The sequence below is a fragment of the Poeciliopsis prolifica genome, unplaced genomic scaffold (genome assembly GCF_027474105.1).
Source record: "Poeciliopsis prolifica strain line A6 unplaced genomic scaffold, Auburn_PproV2 SCAFFOLD014, whole genome shotgun sequence".
NCBI classification, from domain to species: Eukaryota; Metazoa; Chordata; class Actinopteri; order Cyprinodontiformes; family Poeciliidae; genus Poeciliopsis; species Poeciliopsis prolifica.
In genome coordinates, this window is record NW_026562389.1 from 10,464,884 (window position 1) to 10,488,602 (window position 23,719).

At 38.0% G+C, this 23,719-nt stretch overlaps 1 protein-coding gene across 1 annotated transcript in view; it reads right to left on the reverse strand.

The window, feature by feature from the left end:
- The window catches only part of adamts3 (ADAM metallopeptidase with thrombospondin type 1 motif, 3), a 130,013-nt gene that overhangs the window by 37,676 nt on the left and 68,618 nt on the right, over positions 1–23,719 (reverse strand). The window contains exons 8-13 of the mRNA XM_055039473.1: positions 16,072–16,177; positions 11,267–11,410; positions 9,806–9,938; positions 4,993–5,106; positions 3,538–3,683; positions 2,000–2,175 (exon numbers count right to left, since the gene is read on the reverse strand). Of these exons, the coding sequence (XP_054895448.1) occupies positions 2,000–2,175; positions 3,538–3,683; positions 4,993–5,106; positions 9,806–9,938; positions 11,267–11,410; positions 16,072–16,177 (819 nt within the window). The remainder of the gene's footprint in view (positions 1–1,999; positions 2,176–3,537; positions 3,684–4,992; positions 5,107–9,805; positions 9,939–11,266; positions 11,411–16,071; positions 16,178–23,719) is intronic.

A 23,719-nucleotide genomic window follows, 5' to 3' on the forward strand; every position in this document is an offset into this window, starting at 1 on the left:
TTTATCTTATTAAAATAAGTATGATTACTTTCAGAAGGAAATATCTAAGTAATTGCCATAAAGCTTCACAAACATTTGTACAGATAGTTTTTAATTCAATGACCTAAAACATACTTGCAATGCAATCACAACAAAGAGTCGTAGATTGTTTTAAAAAAACAGTATAACTATTTTCTTATATTGTTTGTGCAGTTATTGCTTCTTTGGATCCAGTCTAAATAAGATAACTCCAAATAAATATGTTTTAAATGTCACAAAAGCAGATGCCAGACAAAATTGGAAGTTATTACCCGTTTTCTCACCCGTCTCATGTGGGAATAAAAGATAATTTGATAGTCAAGTCAACGAGACATAGTGTCTGGCAGGTCACAATAGTATTGTGTCAGGAGCCACATTGACAACAAACCCAGCAATTTCCACTTAATATGATGCAGATTTGACACGGCAGCGGCATGAAATTGTGTCATATTGATCGTTTCAAACAGCCAAACTCCACCAGAGATCTGAAAATCCTCACATAGACCAATAAAACTGAAACAATTTAAAGATATTAAAATGGTGAAAATATACGACCATGTTGGAACGAGTGGTGGGAATAATTCAACTAAAATACAAAAATAATAAATGGTCATAGGAGTGTATATTTTTGCTAAATTTTAAGATTCATTTTCCATATTTAAAAGCATAAATTTAAAATATTTTCAGAAAAAAGGAAACTAAAAGTTTAACTAGATAATACGGTGAGAAATTTGTAATAAAAAAACAGCATGTGGTTAACAATATTAATTAATTAAAACATTTTCTGTTTCATTTTTTTGTTTATTAATGACACATATCTTGTAATCTAATGTAAAATAAAACTATCAAAAAAAGAATAAATTTAAAAACTGGATCGTCTTAAACTGTCTTTTGTTAAATTGTGCACATATTGGCCTTTTGCTTTCCATCTGCTTTCCTTCCACTCCCTCCGTGGATTAAACTGCATTATTTTTAATACGCTTTCCTTTCAAACTCCAGACCATTTCAGGTGTAATAAGTTGCCAAGAGCTCCATGAAGTGGAGTCTGATAAAAAGCATTTTCTGCAGCAGCAAAACGGGGATCCATCATCTTGAAGCACAGGGTCAATTTTAAAGTTGGCTCCAAATTGCACAAAGCAGAAGAAGCAGTGAAAATGTGAAAAAACATTGAAGAAAAAAGTATAATTGTGTTTTGATGCTTCGGCAACAAAAACTCCAATTTGTAATTTATGGATCAGACTTACACAAAACAATGCATAATTGTAAACTGTGTGAATGTGATTAACATATATTTTTCAAAATAATCTATAAAAGAAGGTAGAATGTATGATATTCTGCTATTTTTAACTGCCACTTAAAACTACGACTGTTTTCAGAATTCAACAAACTGCAATAAAGTTTGACGCTGCAATACGTAACCTTTATAACAACAAACAGGTCTTTAACTTATTTGGTAAAACTGTCACTGTGTCCTGACAGAATAACATAAAAAAGATAATCTGTGTAAAGATTAATCTCCTCCAGCTCCTCGGAATAAATGATTAAAAACAACCATTCAGAGCCAAGAGGAGGGCCTTAATGCTGTCAATCATTCCTGTGTCTGTGTTGCTAACAATTGTATTCTGGCTCAGTGCTTCATGACACTCAGGCTATAGTTAGCATGGCCACTGCGGACAGTTTTCCCGTAATGCTAAGTTGTTTCTCCATTTAGTAGCACACACACGAATGTGATTGACAGCGCTGCCTTCTGGCTCTGATTGTTGTTTCTTCTGCATAAGAACACTAGAAGGAGGTGGGGGAGATTGATTTCTTCACAAAGTGTGTAACTGTTACATTTTACAGAATGTATCTACTTTTTATAAACGTTTTTTATAAAATATGAAGAAATATACTCTTTAAAGTGGCGCACTGCAGCTTTAAACACTATTTACAAGGCCAAACCCGTGGATTTTCATGCCACGCTGCTCGTTTCCCTGCTTACCGTCGGGGTGCTCATACGGCAGCCAGTGGTGTTTGGCATTCTGGAATTCAAAGATGGCGTTGCGGTTCTGGCACTGCTGGGCCCGGAAATCTTCAAAGTGCTTGGGGCATTCGTTTGTGTTGCACAGCTGGTACTCGTAGTTGACTCCGGGACAGTCCTGGCCGCCGTTCGAGGGTCTGTGGGAGGCAGAGGGATCAACATCAGAGGGATCGGTGGGAAAACAAATTGTTATTTGAAATCCAAAGAGAGAAAAACGCTTCCCCTGAAGCGCTTTGGATCACTTCGGCGTTGATGTTGTCCAAATGTGACTCAGATGACCAACAGCAGTGAAAAGTCATGCTAAGAGAGAAAAGTCGCCATATTTCAACTCATATTTACTAAGAAATGTGTGCAGATTATCAGAAGCATTTTAAACCAATCAAGAGCAGTGAGATATGAAATCACTTTTACTTTCAGTTTCTGTTATAAACCAGTGAGGAGTAAAATCATGTCAAGTAAAAACATGAGATGATCAGTCCGTCCACTTGGTTGTCAAATTTATTTCTGTATGATTTCAAAATTTTGTGTGCTAAATTTGCTGAATTTTCTCATTACCTGTTCAAATGTAAGAAAGAAGTCTGTGAGCAGTACTGCGCCGCACCTCTGGGGGCGCTGTGTCACTTACAGTACATGAAACAGGAAGTCGGTGTGTAGCTGTTCCTGTCTCCATTTAAAACGCCATTAAACATGTTTGATTGCAAATTTCCTTCACATCTCAGTGGCTGAGTTTCCAATACGACTTTGTCAATATTCTGCTGATAAGAAAAACGATTAAAATCGTGAACAAAACTCTGCTTCCTGTCGTTTTCTTCTTCGTGTTTTCTGTTCATTGTGTGACGCAAAGTAACACAAAATAGATCAAAGTTGAATTATGCAGTTTAATGCTCTACAAAAAAGTATTTTGGACAGCTGAGACCAAAAAGGAAAAGTGAAAGATGGAGGAAACTCCTCGAATATTAACCTGATTATCTTCTGACAGCCAAAACAAAAATGTCTTCTTCTTTTTCTCTTGTAATTATTTTGTAAAAGGTTAAGCTAAAAAGCAGAAAACTCATCTGACATCATGGCTGACATTAATTCTCCCTTTTAAAGTGCAGAAATGGAACATTTGTGATTCTTTAACAACAAAATGGCAACATTAGCCACACAGGAATTAATCTGCACTGAACTCATTATGCAAATCTTTGCATAAAGACTCTTATTTGCTGGAACTGTCACATCAGGAAGAATGAGTCCATTAGGAATTCAGCTTAAATTAGGAACTCTACAAAGTTGTTCACTCCAGTTTCATTTTTTTTAAAATCTGGTGTTGCTAACTTTAACTCTTTAAAAAAGTCTTTAATGGTTAACATCAAAATAAATCTCCAATCCTAATGCATTTGTTACAGAAGCAAATCTCTTAACCAGTCAGTTTTTGCGGCTGAAGATTTTCACAGCGACTGAAAACACAAACTAAGAAGCAGTCCTACCAGAGATGCTGCATGCATCCCGGTACTTACGCGGGGTTGTTGCACTGGCGCGTCCGGAAGCGAACGCCGGTTCCACAGGATCGAGAGCAGGAGCCGTATTTACTCCAGGAGCCCCAGGCGCCGTCCTGCTTCAGCTGGTTTGGGTTCTTCCACATGCAGTGACCTTTGTAGCACCACTAAACACGACGACAGAGAGGAAAACTACAATAAGATTACATATTTACTTATGTAATCTTATAAAAAACATGTCTTATAAAAAAAAAATGTTGCCCCTAAGCACCCTGGGAAATCATGGACATTTGAGAGAATGAATAAAAAGGTTAACATAACTTACTACTGTCCATTTGTCTGTCACCAACTCACACATGGAAGTTTAAAATATAAAACTTGCATGATTTTGTTTTTTTAATTAAAGTGCGTCTGAAATATTTTTGCAGTGTATTACTGTTGCCTGTTGCTGGGCAACAAGAATGATTTACATTTGAATTATACAAGAAGTTTGCAGTAAATCTGGGGGTTTTCTGAGAGTTACTCCAAAAACATTCATGTTCAGATCCCTGCCTGCTCTAAATGACATATCGGTGTGTGTGTGTGTGTGTGTGTGTGTGTGTGTGTGTGTGTGTGTGCGTGTGTGCGTGTGCGTGCGTGTGTGTGTGTGTGTGCGCGTGTGTGTGTGTGTGCGCGTGTGTGTGTGTGTGCGTGTGTGTGTGTGTGTGCGTGTGTGTGTGTGTGCGTGTGTGTGTGTGTGTGCGCGTGTGTGTGTGTGTGCGTGTGTGTGTGTGTGTGCGTGTGTGCGTGGGTGTGTGTGTGTGTGTGGATGCGTGTGTGCGCGCGCGTGTGAGTGCCTGCGTGTGTGTGTGTGTGTGCGTGTGTGTGCGTGTGTGCGCGCGTGTGTGTGTGTGTGTGTGTGTGTGTGCGTGTGTGTGTGTGTGCGCGTGTGTGTGGGTGTGTGTGTGTGTGTGTGTTATTTATACGTTTCTTCGTTGCTCTGTAAGGACTTGGCGACCTGATGCGTTGCGTCCTGCCTCAGCTCTCTCCTTCCTCTTATGCGCTACAGAAATGCATCAGTTATAAATTTACAGTTTTCTCCATCGCTGTGGAGAAAACTGTGGAGCATTTTTCCAGTATTTTTTAATATGTGGTAAATTTGTCTTATTTGTGATTTTTATTTCCTCTGAATCCCTGCGTAAGGCACCATGCTGCTGCACCCAGACATCATTTATCCTAACTATTCCCTTTGTTGTTAATAATAAAATAGTAACATTAATAAAAACGATCCTTTTCTCAAGACACAGAGCCTGATATCTGGCTCATATAGTGCAGACATTGTTGCCTTGCTGCTCAGCACAAACCCAGACTCAGGATTTGCTTCCTGCTGCAGCTCACCTGCACTCTTGTGGATAAGAGGGAGAAACTAAACCTGCAAGTTGAATTAGAAATATTGTTGCAAAACGTCCCGTTGAAAGCTGACTCGGCGGATCTTACTTTTCCTGGAGCGCACTCGGTGCCGTCCAGAGGCGGGCCCTTTTTGGTTTTGCAGAAGTAAGGGTTGTCAGGGTGACTGCACCAGAGCTGTTTGCACGGGTCAAACGTCCGAAACTAAAACAGACAGAGAGAAAAGCAAAAGGTCACGTCGTAAAATTCACTGCTTGATTTTACAGGAGATTTCTTTAGCAATTATCAGCAATAAGAACCACAGTTTTTAAAATTCAAACAAATGCAGTTTCTTTTAAAAACGCTGCTAAAACACAAAATCTTACTTATTTTTATCTAGTTTCTAGTGCAAATGTCTTGGTACTTTAGAAATGAGACAAAACTCGTTTTCAAGAAATAGGAGCTTAATATTCATGAAAAACTCTGTAATTCATGGGAAGATTATTTCACTTAAATGTCTTGTTATAAGTAAAATAATCTTTTTGCGTGTGTTTTATTTTTAATTACTGACCCTGATTAGCAGCAGCAGGTTAAAGCTCTAATTAAAGCCACTAATTTATGCTGATCGTCAGCAGGACTTTCAGGTGAACTTCTCTTCATCTAAAAAGTGACAGAGCAACAATAATGGAGGATGAAGAAGTTTCTCTCTGCTAAGACCTTAATCCTGAGATTTCCTGCAGATATAGCTGCCATATCCTCTTTCATGGATTAGAGCAGATAATCAGATTAATTAAGGAGGATTCTGTAAGGGACACTGAGAAACTCTTTGGTAAGAGACTTTATGAACAAAACCTGCGTTGTGTTTGTTGTTGGGAGTGAACTTTATTATTCGGTTAGGATCTAATTTGAAGCAAAACTCTCAGAAATAGTTCAGACATTTAGTGTTTTCTCGCCTTTCTTTAGCCAAATTACTGACTTCAGCTTTTGTTCTGTCTCATATTTTTCTCATCTGTCACATGAATCGTGTGGTGATGGATTCATCCTATTGTTCTCTTTAAATCTGAACCTTTTCAGTGAATATTTCTCCTGGGATCACCTTTTCAAAGCAGCAGAGTTAACCGCTGTGTTCTTGGAGAAAAGAGGAAGGCGACAAGAATCAATCAGTTCATGACTACATCTACAAAAACACGATTTCCTCTGCATCTCAGATTGTATAATCAAAGTTTCTTGTTAAGCATTCAGAGGGCAGTGATTAAAACCTATTTCCTTTAATCATTTCATTTCATTTCTGAGAATCAATTCCAGACCATGAACACCATCCTGAATAAACGGCATCGATTCTGCACCCGGAAAATGTTCCTACTCAAGAAAACAAGCTGCATTTTGGTTCATTTTCCACTTGTGTTTGTTTTCTCTGACTCATATCTGACTTTATCCCAGTTTCAATATTGTAAATAGTTCAATTGATGCCCATTTGACAGCATATCTGTTTTTTTTTCTTTCAAAAAGATGAAAATATTCTTAGTTTTTTTGGTGCAAATGTCTTCATGACAACATTTTTCAGATTAATTTCACAAAGGAAAAAACGTGGACATGCTCAGTTGATATTTTTCCAACTAAAATAATTAATTTACTAAATTACAACCAAGAAAAGTGCAGGAAAAAAATGTCAGACGTTCTCTACAATTAAATTGCTAAAAGATTTTTATTTCTTATTTTTTTATTTTAAGTATTAGTGATATTTTATTCACTGAAGGAAATGATGATGAGGAAAGGATCCCAGATATTAACAATCTAACAATGTAAAGGAGGAAAACTGGACCGACGTTCAGCGCCTTGACATCCTGTCAGACGCCGGCGGCCCTGATTGGCTGCCAGCAGTCCTTTGTGTCAGAACGGCTCGCCGCTGGAGGACGGGAGGAATCATCAGCATTCACAAAAAACACAAAAGCAAAATCAAAACCACAAATGCAGGAGCAGAGGAGAGAGCAACGGACCGGGCCGAACAGACCGAATCAGAGCGTCAAACACGGGCGATTCTGATCCAGTTCTGCTTCCCGACTCGCTGCCTGACAACGTCTCCGGCAGAAAATCCAACATTTCCAGAAATGAAATACATTTCTGTTGTTTACTAACCACATTTAAAGACAGTAAGTTGTTCTGTGATTTAGTTTGAACCTCTTAAAGTTATGTAGAAATTGTTCTGTTTGACCTGAATTCTTGATTTCTGACATTTGAAATTCAATAAATTTTCTCAGATTCTTGGCTGCAGTTTTCCGAGCTGCTCTTTTGCTACAGCAGATAAAAATATCTGTGGATTTTTTCCTCTTATGATGAAAATCACAACAAGTTTAGATGCTTATGAGAGGAGAGTAAATATGCACACTTATTTACTGTTTTTACAGTTTTCATTCAAAAATAGACAAATCGCAAATGTCAGTTAATGATTATTATTGATTATTGATCGGCAGAGTGATTATTGATTATTGATCAGCAGAGTCCAGGCCCAGAAAATACAGACTGATCCCAAAAAATGTTTTTCTGAGAGGATCGAAGGTTTGGTGACGCTACGTTGTTGTAAAATTTAAAAATGTGCTAAAAGTACGAGGCCATTCAGAACTTTATACCAGAGAGAAATACTTGCATGTTTCTCAGTTTGTGAAGAGAAACTGACTTCAAAATCATTTCAGTAACAGATATTTGTGGGCTTGAGTTGCTGCTTGTATTGTCAGCATCATATGAGGTATTTTAAAAACTCCACCACCCAAAAATGTAATCGTCTGGAGTTGAAAAGATGAAAATTTGCAAGAAAAAAAATAGAATTTGGATATTTTCCTAATAAAAGAATCCAGATTTTTTTTTTCCTATTTCATCTCCCAAACTCATTTATACTTTGGAAAACATTCAGATTTGCATTTCATAAATTTAATATTTCAGTCTTAGAGGACTTCCACCTATGTTATGCTGAAAATAACTTTAGAATCTATGAAAACTTGAGTTTTTTTGAGTCACAATGACTCTCACAAGTTTAAATATGGAGAACTTCTATGTTTTTCTGGCAAATTTATAACTTTTCAACAAAGCTTTCTTTGTAAACATGTGAAATTAGTCTAAGAATTTGAGATATTTTTGGCAGAACTTCATTTGGCCCAAATACTCCGTCACTTTATGATTGCCCCTGTGGGGAACTTTTTTTGTTCCTATGTATTTTATGTTTTCACTTGGCTATATAACATTTGCTCAGACAGTAAATGAACCTCCAATTAAAAATGATTAGACCAAAGAGACAAAGCAATCACATTTTAAATATGTCGGAATAATTGCCTGAATAATAAACCTATTTTTCTGTCTGTTGGTTCTTCATTAAGCTTTTCTGACTCTCTTTCCAGTTGGTAGGAGCTCAAATTCACCATGAAGGTTTGGATGAGATGCACAAAAAGGTCCAGTTCACTGCAGGAGCGGACCGACTGAAGCCTTACATTCAATCCGACATCATTCTAGAGCCATGTCAGCCTGAATCTAACCTCTAACGGTTAGTCATCAAATCACAATCTCAGACACTCGCCCTCCAGGTTTCCCTCCAGACCCTGAACAAATGCATTCCTCCAAAATAAGTAGGAAAGAGAAAACACCCCGAGGACTTACAGCTGAAAATCACCACTGGTCACAATGTCAACCTGCTAGGAAATCCGAAACACTAAGAGAAGCTTCAAGTTTCACAAAACACGACCCGGATTCAGGTAGGGGCACAAAAGACTCAGAAGGTGCAATAAAAGTTAACAGAAACTCTATCAGCTGTGCAGAGCAACGTTATTTACTTTATAGCAGAAGGAAAAACATTTCCATGGCAAGAAACTGAAATCACTTCCCAGCTTTTGAAACGTCTAAAATGAGAAAACTTTACGAACTCCAAAAAACACAACAAGCTGCTAACATTGAGGAAAATATGCGGTTGATGTTACATCAGCGCCCGATCGAGCGCCGCCACCCAGCCGCTGCAAACCTGGTGATGGCAGTAAACAGTGACAGGATGAGTGGCACGCTGTCGCATGGCGGCCTGCCGGGCGGAGACACGGTGAAATAACCAGATGACCACATCAGTTGCTTTCCAACACGTCCAGTTTTGCTCCTGAATCTGCTCATTTCTAAATGTCAGAGTCTCTCTCATCGGGAATCTTCTGCAAAACTTCTGGATCTGCGGATTGTCTCTGCTGTCATTTTTAAGGCATTAAAGAGTTGCAGTGCTCTCAGACCAGCTTTGGCCATTATTTCAACACCTTAACTGTAGACATATCACTAAATTACTAGAATATTGCCCAATTTACTTGCTAATATCCTTGTTTTTATTAGATGCAAAACATATCGATTCAAATCTAAGCAACAATGTGACTCATTGCTGATTGTATGTTTTTGTTCGTGCTGGGATTGTCTGAGAGCAGAACAAGATGTCTGCCTAATCCTCAGTAATAAATCATAAAAACTCAATCTGTGAAACGGCATCCAGAAGAAACCAAACGTCTGATTGTGCCCAACTTTTCCCACCTGCAGGAAAAGCTCCGAACCAATCGTATTTTTCTTTTTCTTGCTCTCTGTGTGGACGGCGCTACACACATAGCTGTTGCCAATAACGGCTGACTGACAACAGATCCACTAATGTATCAGGATTCAGCACCAACAAAACATTCAGTCTGTTGCAGTTTCATGTTTTCAGGTTGGATGTTTATTTTTGTGATTATTAATTAGTGATTGTCTGATCAATTAATCACCTGCTCGACTGACGATCTGTCAGAGTTGGTGTTTAATATCCAGGTGTTTTTATATTTGTTTTACATTTTCTTGTGTCATATAGAATGGGTTTCTGGTCTTGACTTGGTCTTAGTTTATATCCTGGCATAAAGTCCATACTTTTGAGGGATGGACTCACCGAGGTGCAGATCTTGTATCCCACTCCGAAGTCGAATCGGCATTGCTCATCCATGGAGTAGTTGATGCCGGGGAGTTCAGGAAGCTGAGGCCAGTCGTGTTTGAAAGGGTCATCCAGCAAACAGTCATAGGTGCTGTAAGGAAATGAAACATGGCTGAAACCTGAGATTCAATACGGAGTCCTGAGCTGGAACCTTTCTATCGTGTTTCTGGTACGACAGTAAATGTAACGCACAAGCTACATCCGCTAACAGTGACGGACAGCAAAGCCGCTTCTGCTGGATCTCTGGGGTTTAATCTGTGCTTCAAAAATCCAAAAATATTTCTGCACTTCAGATCTTATGTCTATTTATTCAACAATTTAGCAGCAAAAACGTTTTTTGTGATGGAAAATATTCTGTATTTTGAATTTAAATGTGATTAGTTAATTGGATCCTGCAATTAGCTCCATTAAAGCTCAAGGTTTTGTTTGTGTTTTTTTAAATACTGAACTTTTACAAGTAAATTCATAAGATTACAGCCAGGTGGCCAATTTCCATCAACCTTATGGTGAATCCCAGAAGAGACTGTTTGGGCTCTTAGACTCATTCACATCTTATGGTACGTATGCACACACCTCTTTAAAAGACCATTTTTTATAACATCTGCCATAAAAGTTGTGCAAATGAGTGGAATACGAACAGGATGAATAGGAAGATTGGGTGAGTGAATTACACAAGTTTATTAATTTGTATAATTACCAGAAACCAACAGAAAGTAGAAAAAAAAGAGTTCTCTGTTGGGTATTCTGCTCTTAAATGCAAACAAACCTCATGTAAAAACCACAATGGCTGCCGTGACATCAGAAATGTTCCTATGTTGGCAAGTGAGCTTTCAGAAAGCAAAACTTTCTGTTTTCCCCAAAATAAATGATAAATATCACCAGCTCCAAAACTGGTGGCAAAGAATTTCAAGTTTTTGTCTGTTTTGCATGAAAAGAGGTGCAGAGTGGTCAGGATTACTCTGTGATTGATTGCCTACTGTTATCTGCTGTTGTGTTTTAGGAGTGAGACAAATGAATCGAGCAGAGACCAGAAACGTCTCAGCCTCAACAGCCAGTTTATTTTTATTCAAGAGCAGATGCCAGGATTCTGGTTCCTATTTTAAATTATGAACGACGATGAAAGATAAACAGAAACTGTTCAGGTTTGGATGCAAGCTGACATTTAAAAAGATAACGCAACATTTACATTCAGGTTTTGTCCTACTGTCTATTTATTTACGGTGGAGCATAACTGAGGTTGGTTCATCTATCAAATATGTTTCATCTTTGTGATAAAATTCATGAGATAGATGAACTTATATAGTAGAAATATTTATGAATCTGAAAGAGCCGAAGGAGAAGTGTGCATCATAGGAGAAGCTCTGGGAAAGTTTCCTTCTCTTCACCTATTTATGAAACGGAGCAGAAAGATGAACTCACTGGATGTATCTCTTCAGCTCCTGTCCGCTGCACATGGACCAGTGGTACCGATGGAAGGCCGCCTGCACCAGCGGCGCCATGACGCTGCCCATCGCCGTCTCGTCCCCGCAGCGGTTTCCCTGGCCGTCGTGCTCCATGCCCAGCCTGCAGCCGGACAAGGTCACACAGGGAGATGAGATTCACAGCAAACAGCTTTTGCTCCACCGCCTCAGGGCGAGACGATGGGAGATGAGAGTCTGAATCTCATGATTTGATTCGGGGGAGATTGAGACTTTTCAGGAAATGTGAAATTTGTGACAAAGTTTCGTGTCGACTCCATTTTAAACCGTGTAAAAGAGCAAAGTTGTCTTTATTTTGCTTCCAATCAGTAGGCTGTTAAAGAGGAGTTGATCGGTTTTAGTTCTTTTATTTAATCGTTTTGGTTGCAAATGTAAAGTCAAGTTTATTTGTTTAGCACATTTCAGCAGCAAGGCAGTTCAAAATGGATATAGTAACCAATTATGAAACATTCCAGTTAAGAATCAAAAGCAACTTTTATCATAGATCCAAAGGGATTCTGGGGGATTTTCTCCCGGATTTCAGCCTGATCTCCAGTTTCTGCTGGACAGATTTCTCATCAATTAAACCAAAAAACAGTGAAGAATCTGCACATTTCTCCATCCAGGATGGAACCACGTCTTGATTTGTCTGGTCAAGAGCTAAAGTGAAGTAGGGTTGACATATTAGATAAGAAACTCTACCTGAGGGACTGAGGCCATCCAACCTTTTCATAAGTAAACTGACATTTAAATCTATTATTACCACAGCAGACAATTTATCCCTCGATCAGCAAGTTCGGTCTTTTCAAAGACCTTTCAAAACCTTTCTGAAAATGCAACACAGGCAGAGACTGAAAGTTGCTCCTGCATTCCACAATTCAGTTACTGAAAAAACACTAAATGGGTAGAAATCTGAGTTTTTCTGTGACTGATGTCATCTGGACACCAAATGTTTGTGTTTTTAACTTATAATCAGCATTATGAGGTTTGCAGGCACTGCAGCTTTAATTACAACAAAACCAAAGTTTGGGTGAGAAATGATCCCATATTCAGCTCATCTGTCCTGCTGCAGAAATGAACTGCAGTTTGTTCATCCGACATAAATCTTTTCACCGCAAAGCGACGAACTGAAACGCTGTTAATGTTAGCATTGGTTTCAGAGTCACCTTCTGAACAAGCGATTAAAGAAATCCTCCCACAGCAAGTTATTTAAGGTCGAGGTGCAAAATAATCCCAGTGAAGAGAGAAGAAAGAGAAGCAGCAATAAAAATAATTTTAAAAAACAGATTTCTCTGAATTTGGTGTGATCCAGTCAAGGACAGAGTGAACTGGTTTTATTTTTGTTTTTCCCCATTTTTCAGATTTTCTTCACATGACAAATATCCAGTTTTTTTCAAAATGTCTAAATCCAACTCAAGAAAACCCATCAGTAAAAAGTAGATGTGGAAAATGTCCGCTCTCAGCTTCCGTAGCAGTCCTCTCCTACCGCAAAGAAAAATAAATTCTCTGTAATTATTGGTTATTATTGGGAATTTCTGACCAAAATCTACTGGTAGAGATTATATCCAGTTCACTGCCAGGCCTTTTTAAACCTGGTTGGAGGTTTTTCCCAGGATAGAACATTTTATTAAGTGCTAAATTTGAATAAATGAAAGCCGTCGTGTTGGTACAACCTGCAGGAATAGATAGAAATAACACCCTAAGAGAATTTCATCTAATTATATAATCATACATGAACTTTAATGACTGATGCTTTTATGTAGCTTTTTGGCTCAAATGAATAATTACTTAATCTTTTCATTTCCTTCTTTAATAAGTACTATTAAAAATAGCGACTTAGATTAAACTGCTGATTAATAAATGACAGAATAATAACAACCTGAGGCAAAATAAAAACTCTCCACCTCTGATGGATGACATTTTAGACGTGCGGTGAAATGAACCTCCTAAATGTTGGAGCTTGTTGATTGAAACGGTTTCTGAGTTTCATCCTCTGAGTGTTGAAAGCAGGACGACTCATTTACCCACACGAAATCTGACAACATGTCCCAAAACGCTTTTTCTGACCCTCTGCATGAACCATCCCACATGTTCCTCACTAATGCAGCTCGCTGAACACGCCTGACTACATGAGAACAAATCAGAAATCAAAGAATCTGTGCTCCAGCGGTGTGAAAGTGTTTCTAATTTGCTTAAAATGTGACAGAAATTCATTAAAATCTTTTTGAACTGTTTGGTTGTTTTTCAGACTTTCTGAAGGTCTAAAAGTGTTTCTCTCTGGACTTTGTTTTACTCTTTCTTTGCAGTTTATGATAATTTTCTGAAGAATCATTCATTTGTTTGGTTTCTAAAACATAAACTAGAGGAATAAACCAGTGGCATAAGATAAACCTTCACAGCTGATCATTTCTGTTTCCTCATGTCGTCCTTCCAGCTTCCATTTTCTTCGCATTTATTTAATCTTTTTTTTAAAAATCATATTTTAACATCAGACATAGGTAACAATACAACCATCAGCAGCAGAAGCACCAAATACAACGGAAAAGAAAAAGCAGTAAAACTGATGCGACGTCCTCCTAAAAGCATAAAAACAACTTCAGATTAATTGCATCTTCAGTTCTTCTTCACACTAAAGACTTAAAAAGTATAAAGCAATATAAAGCAGTTTTTGTTCTTTCTTTCTCTTTTTTCACTTGTTTTTTCAGCTGTTTTCTAATCTGGAACAAACTTCCAGATCAGTTGAGAATAAAAACAAAAAGCTGCTTCTCCAAGAAGCAAAAGCAAAACTTTTCTTGAGAGTTAATGTGACAATGTTAAAGAAAAGAGACAGAAACCTTTAAATTGCTGCTCAAAATGACTTAATGATACTAAGAAAGTCTGGTTGCTCACATTTAATCCAGAGGACCATACATAAAGCATCACCTGGCAACACCAGCAATCAATACGAAACTGTGGCCAGGAAATGCAAACAGGAGGAGCTGGCATTTACAGCCATGCAAAGGCTCCTCAAGCAATTCACTGTTTTCTATTTCCAGAGGGTTCAAGGACGTGTGAAGGTCAGCGGACAGAGTCTGGAGGATGATTCACGCCCAGCAGCTGCTGCCTGAGTTCTCCTCGCTGAAATCACCGTCAGGATCATCCAGTTTTTCCTGGTGACGTCTGATAAAAGTCTGACTGGTTTTATAACTGACCAGAGGATAAAATCCATGTTTTACGAGCTGTAAAGTAAGAAAGATCAACGGTTTGGGGACAATCTGCTGAAAATCGTGTTTTTCACTGAGGGACGAAACCAGCCAGTTGATTGGGCCACAATTTAGTTTCACTTCTTTTAGATAAAATTTGTGAAATGATTTTATTGTGAATTCTTTTCATTTATGTAATATTTTTAAATACAACATTCAAAGTCACTATTAGCTTCTTCCTACCAACAAAAATGAGAACTGACTTTAAAAATCTTTAACTGGATTTAACTCATTTTAAATAGTTTGTTTTTGAGGAGAAACTCACTGGTTATTACCGTCACATTTAAATTAAAGCAAATAAACAAAAAATGAAACACTAGAAAATCAATCAAGCGGCGGGACGAAGCATCGTCGCAGCCGACGGCGTTAGGATCTGCTGAACCGAAACACCTGGGACGTCCTAATCCAGATTACAATCTGTTATCTCCTAAATCCTGACATCCACATGCTCAGCTCTGCATCCAGCTGGACCGGCTGAGCGGATCAAATGCTTTCAGTTGCAACTGATTCTTTGATCATCACCGTTCAGCAGAAAAACCCAAAAACTCCAGAACGAGCAGCGCTACTTCAACTTAACTCAAGTAAAAGTAAAAAGTTTCTGTCCAGGAAATGATTCGAGAGTAAAAAAGTGTTTGGTAGAAAATCTGCTCAAGAACTGAGTAACTGATCAAATGATGAGTCATTTGATAGGAAAGAATGACATCATCAGACAGACCAAAATGTAAAGTGCAAATTTTGTCATTTTCAGGACAAAAATGACAAAAACTCATAAGTAACAAAATAAAGTCAAGAACATTTTTCCAAATTAGTTTCTTTCAATAAAAAACTTATGAAAGTTGAACAGAAGCTGCAGGTGTTTGGGCAGAAAATCCAGATTTAATCCAGTAAGAGTAGAAATACTTCATAATAAAAATACTCAAGTAAAAATAATTGTTTTCAAAAAAGTTACTAAAGTAAATGTGATTGAATAAATGTTATCAATGATTCTCACATTTATTTCAAGTTGTGATCCTGAGGATTATTCAGCGGTTATTAAACTGTTCTGCCGCCATTTTCATCTGTTATGTTCATTTATGGGGTTGTTTCAGTTTCAGTACAGACAGGCAGAACATTATGACCACCTGGATCAGGTTTGATCTGCTTTCAGTACATTTATCAAACCTGGTTATTTACTTTTCAAAAAAAGTAACAGAAATTTTGTTTTTTCTGCTCAGAAAACTGTCGATTATTTTCAGCCTTTCTAGAAGAAAAACCTGCGTAACACTTTCTACATTTCAGATCTGCAATGACTCAGACAAGGGATTCCCAAACTGCAAATCCAGTCAATATTTAATAATTACTATATTAATTTAGAATAAATGACATCTTATGTTTTTTTCAGCTCCTTTGTTCTTTTTCTGGTCGGAAACTTTTCCATTTCCAAAGCAGTTTGATGAATTAAACTGTCAGCCAATCAGATGAAGCCCTGATCACGTTGCTGCGTTCAGGAGCGCCCGGAAATACGGAAACGCCAGCGTGAACTCACACATGTCCGGTCTCGTGGGCCACGACAAACGCAGACGAGAAGCCGTCTTCGTGGTTGAGGGTGCAACTCCGGACCGGGTGGCACATCCCTGTGACCGGAGCGTAACCTGGACAGAAGTTCAGCGAGGAATTAGAAACATCCAGACCGGAAAACCGAACTCCGTCACAAAACATGTGACTTTCTCAAAGTTATGACGTCTTTCAGGTAGATGTTAAAACATAAACTAAGTTTTTGTTTCACGGTTAATTATTAGTGATAAAACTTTGACACAAACGACGATAAATGATAAATAAATGAGATAAATTTCTCCAGACAAAACTTATTTAGAAATCTCTACCAAAGCAGTGAGGAAGTTGTGTTTTGCAGTAAGATCATTTTCAAACAAACAGAAAACAGAAATATCTGGAGACAGAAGAAACAAATTTCCACAATTAAAACAATAAAAACTTGGTTAAGAGATAAAAGAGAGAATCTAAGCAGTTAGCGATGGACGCTGCCTGATCTTCACTGGAAAACGTTTCCAATCCTCCACTTCTCACCCCAGAGCTTCACACGTTTAAATCCTTCTGACCTGCTGACAGAAGGTCAGCGAGTCGCTGCATCAGTTCAGAGAGAGAAAATGAAGCACAGAGTCCTATAAATGAATAAAAGAACCTGAAAATAATTCACAACTAAACTGGCCGGCAGAGGCGCGAGGTCAGGTCCGGTTCGGTGTGAAACGTTTTCACTGCCAGCAGAGTTTCAATTTGGATCTGAGGGAGAAACAGCAGCCTGGAAAATATCTGAGAGAAGTTCAACACAATAAATGAGCAAAAAAGAAAAATCTCCAGTTTGTTTTTCTGTTAGGAAACACTGGACAACGTCTAAAGTTTTATTGGACGTCGCTGGTTCTGCTGGGTTTGCGTGGCGTCTGTCTTTTTTCCTGCTGAATGTGAAAAGCGTTCAGAGCTGCACAGACGTTTTCAGTTTTGGTGTTTGAGATGAAGAAAGTCTGCGAACAGCAGCCGAGTTCAGGCTCCCTCCATCCATGTTGTCATGAAAACTTTGAACAAACTGCAGCTCTGTGATGAGGATGTGAATTTGGCACCAATTTGGATACAAATAAAATAAAGCAATCAGAAAAATAATAGTTTGGTAACTACGACCCTGCAGAAACACTACATTTTTACTTTCCTCATTTTGAAAGGTTCTAAAAAAACAAAAATCTGTGTTATCAAGTAGTTAGAAGAAATAGTTTATGTGCTTTTAGTGTTTTTTCTTTTCCTTCATTCTCAGGGCTTTTAAAGTCATTTTTGCCAAAAGGACGTTCATATGAATCCTGAACTTCTCTGGAAGGTATTTTACTTTTTGAGGCCTTCACAGTGTTTTAGTTTAATTACTGAAGTGAATTACCGTCTATCCTCTGTTCCAAAGGCAGCTTTAGAAAATCTCTCCAGTTAAGTGATTTTGCTTGTGTCTCTTTGTATTTTCCATTTTTCTTCCCGTCGTGTTTGTTTCAGTGTTTTCATCTCTTCTGGTCCTTTTCAGTGTTTGATAGGACTAGAAAACACAACTTCGGCTTGGTTCACATCAGCCTGAAGTGCTTTTGAATGTCTTTCTGCTTTTAACTCTCCATCACAACATTCAGACTCTTCTGCTTTTATGCTTCTTCTAGGAGACTCTTGGCAGTTTTATTGCAGAGAAACTTCAAGCTGTCATCTTCCCATTCTGATGTTTTCAGACAGCGCCAGGCTTTTAGTCTTTTTCAATAATCCCTGTCTGTGGTTCACTTCATGAGCATTGTTCTGTTTTTTCTTTGTGAAATGTTTGACAATTGACTGTCCTTTTTTGGCCATGTGCTGCTAAAATCAGCTCTGTAAAAGTAGCAGTTTGTTTGCAGCTTGGCCCCAATACAGCAACAGCAGATCATTTCAAATCCAGAAGGATTATTGCAAAACATTTATCAGCAGAAAAGCAAAGGCGTAAATCCCATCTCATTACTGGGGGACCATCAACAGGAACATTTCTTAAGAGCAACTTAAGAGCAAAAATGTGGCTTAAAAACTTTTTAAACCACCTTCAGGCTGCAGGACAAAAAGCGCGTAGTAATGCACATCGAACATGTTTTATTCTCACTAAACAGCCTGCAGAAAAATTAAACATGTCAAATGTTCAGTCTGACTGATTTAATCTCTGCTACAACTTTACAAACATTTAAGGTTCTAAATAGAAAAGCTTTAATGAGTAACTGCTCTTCATAAAGTTCCTCATAAACATCGATTTATTGAAATGGCTCCCAATACAAGTCATGGCCTGTTTAAATTATAACTTTTAAGCCTTTTTTAGTTTTGGCATGTCCTGGGCTGCTGAGAACTAAAGAGTAGATAGAAATGAATATCTGGGGAGAATCATAACTTAAACGTAACATTTAAAGCACATTTAGAAAAATGTTCAGATTTTATTTTGTGGTTTTAAAGGCTCTACGTTGAAAACAGTGAGAAATAATAACTGTGTTTTTTCTATCCTCCCTCCAGTTTCAAACTCTTCTAATTAACTAAAACTCAAAGAGTTAAATATTAATGAGATGTTTGCTACCTTTAGTAAAAAAGCTTCAGCCATTGAAAGCAGTGCAGCAGTTTAGCTAATGAGGCAGTTTATCATGATTCAAAGTAGTAAAATAAACTGCAGTCTGATTTTTATTGTCAATGTGTTTCTTCCCACTGAGCAGTGAAAGTAAATATAAGGTTTATGTGTCTTTTGCTGTTAGTATTTATTTACTGGAGGGTTTTATGTTTGTGCTGCAGAGCTACAGCTAAAAGCTAACAGCTAACTCCTCACTTCACACATATTTTATTCTGAGATAAATGGCAGATTTATTTTGTGTTTTTTTTTTTTTGTTTCTTTTGTCTTTTCATTATTTAAATGCAAAAGTTAAAATGATTTTTTAGGAGGAGGGTGGGGAGACAATTCTAGACTATTCCAAGATTGGGGGGTCCGGGCCCCTCAGACCCCCCTGGGATTTACGCCTATGGAGACAATCTGTGTACAGCCCAAAAGTACTGGATCCAATGAGAGCTGAAACGTTAAAGCCTTAAGAAAATATAGCTTTAGAAGCCAAGGAAACCTTGCAAAGACAAATTTGCAATTACAAATGAACTGTGTGAAATGTTTTATTTAATATCAGGTATTCAAAACAGCAATTGCATCTTTGTTTGATGTAATTCAGGTCACCGAGTGTCCCTGCAGCATTTTGTTCTCAGAGCCAGCTCTAATTTTACTTTAATTCGACCTTTATAAGTAGTCAGTGTGAGAATTAATTTTCTCTTTTTCATAAAATCTTGTGTCCACTTCACAGAATGACCCGACTGGCTTGTTAGTTTATTTTTATAAATATTTCTGGCTTCACTTGTTTCAGTTTCTTCCCTCTAACTTGCTGTTTGTGGCATCTGGGGAAAAATGGCAATTTCTCCACAGCTGTTAAAAAACAAAAACAAAAGATTCAGACCAGAAAGATGACAGCAAATGTAATTTGTGAGCATAAAGTTTGAGAAAATGTGTTAGTGATGCCTCCATGTTGCTTTCCTAAAATAATTAATTCAATTTTTCCAAAGTTGATTTTCTCCAGTGTTTATGTGAAATGAACATCTTTTCTATCAAACATCACATGTGTAAAGTTATTTTTAAATGTGTTTTTGGGTTAACTATTTACAAAATAATAAATAAATAGCAGTAGATGGATTTATAGAGTTGGAGTGATAAATATAATGCAGCTAAACATTCACTGGATAAAACATATAAGATAAGAAAATGGGGACTTTCAACTACTTCCATTCACTTTTTGTGAGTTTTTACACAATCATTGTATGATTTGCCTAAATGAAGTAAGTAAGCTGTAGTTGACATACAGCTGTTTGGGGAAAGCTGTATATGTCTATGCATCACATCAAAGTTGCTAGTTTTCTGAATTAGGGCTTAAAGTGAAATATCTTTCTGAATACAGATTCTGCATATAAAAATGTGGGTTTCCTTGTTCACCACATGTGGTTATGATAAACTACAGCTAGACTAAGTATGCTGCAGAGTGCTTTTAAAAACCTGGGCATGGAGCCGGTTTGATAGGTCTTTAGCTCCGCCTCTCATGCAAAATTTCTCCTAATTACCCAATAAATCTTCAGCTTTTAGAGACACTAGCTGTCTAGGAAATATTGCACAGAAAACATTCATCTCTGAGAAGAGTAGATGTGCTCCATCAGATTGTTGAACCATCAGGTGTGTAATTTAACTCTTTGGCAACTTTTGGCAGCTTTCATAACTACCTTGTGATCCTTCAGTCACAACTGCATATAAATATCAAAAGCTACAACCCCAAACAAAACTAGAAGGAAAATGTGTAAAAAATAAAAAATGTTATTTATCTGCTAGATGAAAAAGTAATAGGTTTCATGTTTTAATAAAATGTCAAGCTATCCAACATTCAGCTTCTAGCCTCATGCTAGGAGGTTTGCACTTGATTGTTTTCACTTTTTCTCCACTTGATACTTTAGAAAAGCACAAAACGTTCTTCCTCTCCATGTTTCCCATTAAATTCCTGTTGTTCGTTCACCGTCAGTGGGCTTAAATTTGGTAAATTGTTCTGTTTATGTCAGCCTGTGTCAATGATTCAATTTCAAAACATGTCACACACAGAAACAGAGGAGCTTAATGATATTTTGCTTCCAACGAGGCTCAAAACTTGTCAAAGTCTAACCGCGGCTCAAGGGAAGACGATAAAGTCCTGACAGTTCGATGATTTGTCTCCAGACACCCCTGAACTAATTCTGTTTGGACCTGTAGCGTCTACAGGAAGCTACAAAACCAATCACATCTTAATGACCTTGAAGAAATCAAAGCGGACTAAAGCGAGGATTGTGATTTGATTGATATCAGCCACGAGGAAGAAGCTGCTGGTTTGTTTCTCCCCATTGATTTTTAGCTTTAATTGATGTAATACAGAAGGTGGAAACATGGGCTAAGAAATAAAAACTAAAAATCTGCTCCAGCCTGCAGAACAAATCTCATTTTGTTCTGAAGATGAAAGTTACAGAGAGCTAAAGTCTGGATGTTCTGAGAATGACAACCTTTAAAATTTGTCTTTTCATTTACTAAACTATGAAAAAGTAGTTTAACCTGGATTTAACTAAAATTGTAATAAATTCCTTTAAAACTTTTCAATCACCCACCAGGTTTTTATTCTATTCTCTCTTCAAAAACAAACCTGGAGTGTTGCTTTAATTCTTTCATGGATGTTTGGGAGCTGCGTCTCCGCCTTTGAGACGCAGATCCTCCCCTGCTCAGCTCCTTCAGACTAGCCAGCAACAATTAGCAAACACCTGGTGTATCTGATCTCATTGTAGGAGCTGCAGCTCAGTGAAATGCTGGTAAGAACATTAAAGGGTCAACAGAGGCAGAAGAACAGATTCAGCCAAAAACTGAATGTTTTGCTAACAGAAAATTGTTACAAGAAACAAAAAGGAAAAACAGCTGAAGCCTGGATATGAGGCTGCAGATGTCACTCATGTTTCATTTCTCTTTTGCTCAGTGGGAACCAGATCCGTCACTCGCCGGGTACCAAAGGACACCGTTTTTCTGAATGTGTGGCGGCAACAGTGAAGGCAGAGGGAAGCTAATAAATCCTCATTTAAACAGGATGCTGTCATTTGCAGAGATGAAAGAGAGGGATAAAAGCTTGTGCTGCTATGAAAGGCATATTATTCGGACGGTAATGCCTGCATGTCCTGGTTTTAGACATGAAAGAAAAAAAAAGTGAAGATTCAGTGAAGTAGTTCAAAGTGTTTTTTTGTAGTGGATCAAGCTAAAACTCTCACCTCTCAGCATGAAGGCGTCTCACACTGAGCTTTCAACATTTCTCTAAAATCCTGCAAAGTGTGAAGAAGAAAGGATCGGCAGATCTCCAAGAGCTTCAACAACCCAGAACGAATCAGCACGGATCAGCAAAATGGCCCCCAGAGGCACAAAGATAGCAGAATATAAACCCGAGGAGCAGCCAGAGGACCAAGAGACGAGCGTCTGTCATACAGTGGATGAATTAGAGAAGGATGGACAGGAACGAAAAGGAAAACCACAAAAGACGAGATGGAAGCTGTGCGCCCAAACCAAGATGGTGGACTGGAGTTAATCTGCAGTCAAACAGTCAAAATGGCTGATGTTGAACCAACCGGATGTTGAACCAACCGGATGTTGAACTGGGAGAACAGAAACGTTTTTTTCTGTGGATTTGTCTCTCTTCACCCTGCAGGTTTGTCTTCATCTCCCTGCTGCTGGTTTTCTCTGCTTGCAAACTTACCTCAGATTCAAACATGGAAAATATTTACACTATTATTGAGGCACGAACTCAAACCCCACAGAAAAACAAAAAGGTCCAAAATAACAATAAAACATGAACTTCAGAAACATGAAGAGATTTTTCAGCATGAGCTGCAACATATGATATCATGTTTATTGTCATGAAATGGTGAGTAGTGAGGTGGTGAGGCAGCACGCTGGAGACCCAGATATGGTGAATGATGAAATATTTAATGAAAATAGTCCACAACGTCAACAAAGTAGTCCGCGGCTAGGCAGCACGGCTGAGCAGAAGCCAGGGCTCACACCGGTAGCATCTAGTCATACAGGCGGTTAACAAAGACAAAAGAACGACGACTAACAACAACGACAATCTGACAAGGACCCGAGGAGGAACAAAGGACACAGGAGGGACTAAATACACTGAGGGTAATCAGGAGAACAAGACACACCTGGGAACAATCAAGGGGAAGACAGGACAACGAGGAGACTCAGGACACAGAAACTCGGAATTAAACACAGAAAAACACAGAACCTGACATTTATGTAATTACTCAGCACTTTCTACATTTGTCACGTCATTATTGTACTTTATTAATGATCAGGGATATTGTATATAAACATTTCTTTACATATGTTTATTAAATGAAATATAAAAATAAGCCATTTTTCCACCACATAAATTCCTCTATAGCTGGATTTGCCTCAGACTTTCCATCTGTTATTAGTATTTAATTGAGGTTTTTACTTTTTTATAATGTAGAAGTGAACCTACAGTTTAAAAATAACTGAAGAGATGAGATAATCTGTCTATTTTTTACATAATCTGTCATTTTCCAGCCATATAACTCATGGTTAATCCAATGTTATGACAGAATGGATGCTTCTGGGAGTCGGTGCCGTTTTCTGTGTTTCTGTCACAAAAAGCTAAATTTGTCAGGATCCTGACAGTGGAAAAGCAGACTATATAAAGACACAGATGGAAAAAAGCAATCTAAGAGGATTGTTCTATCTGGAATCTCCTATATAATTAAAAAGGAATCAAAATCATCCAGCAGTAGAGGCTGATGAAAAGAAAACAATCTGCATGTAAGATTTGTCAATATGTGGGAGAGTTTTCACAAATCTGAACTTCACAAACCAATTACATTTAAGGCTTTTGTCTTGAAATTCTGCATGTCCTCAGAGCGCCGAGTCGCTTCAGACCGAAACGCCGTGAAACCAGAAGCTTTAGTGAAATATGCTGGTGTGGAAAAATAAGAAACAAGTGTTGCTTCGGTTGAATACAAACTTTAAAAATTGAGGGATTTATAGCAAAAGTTCCTCC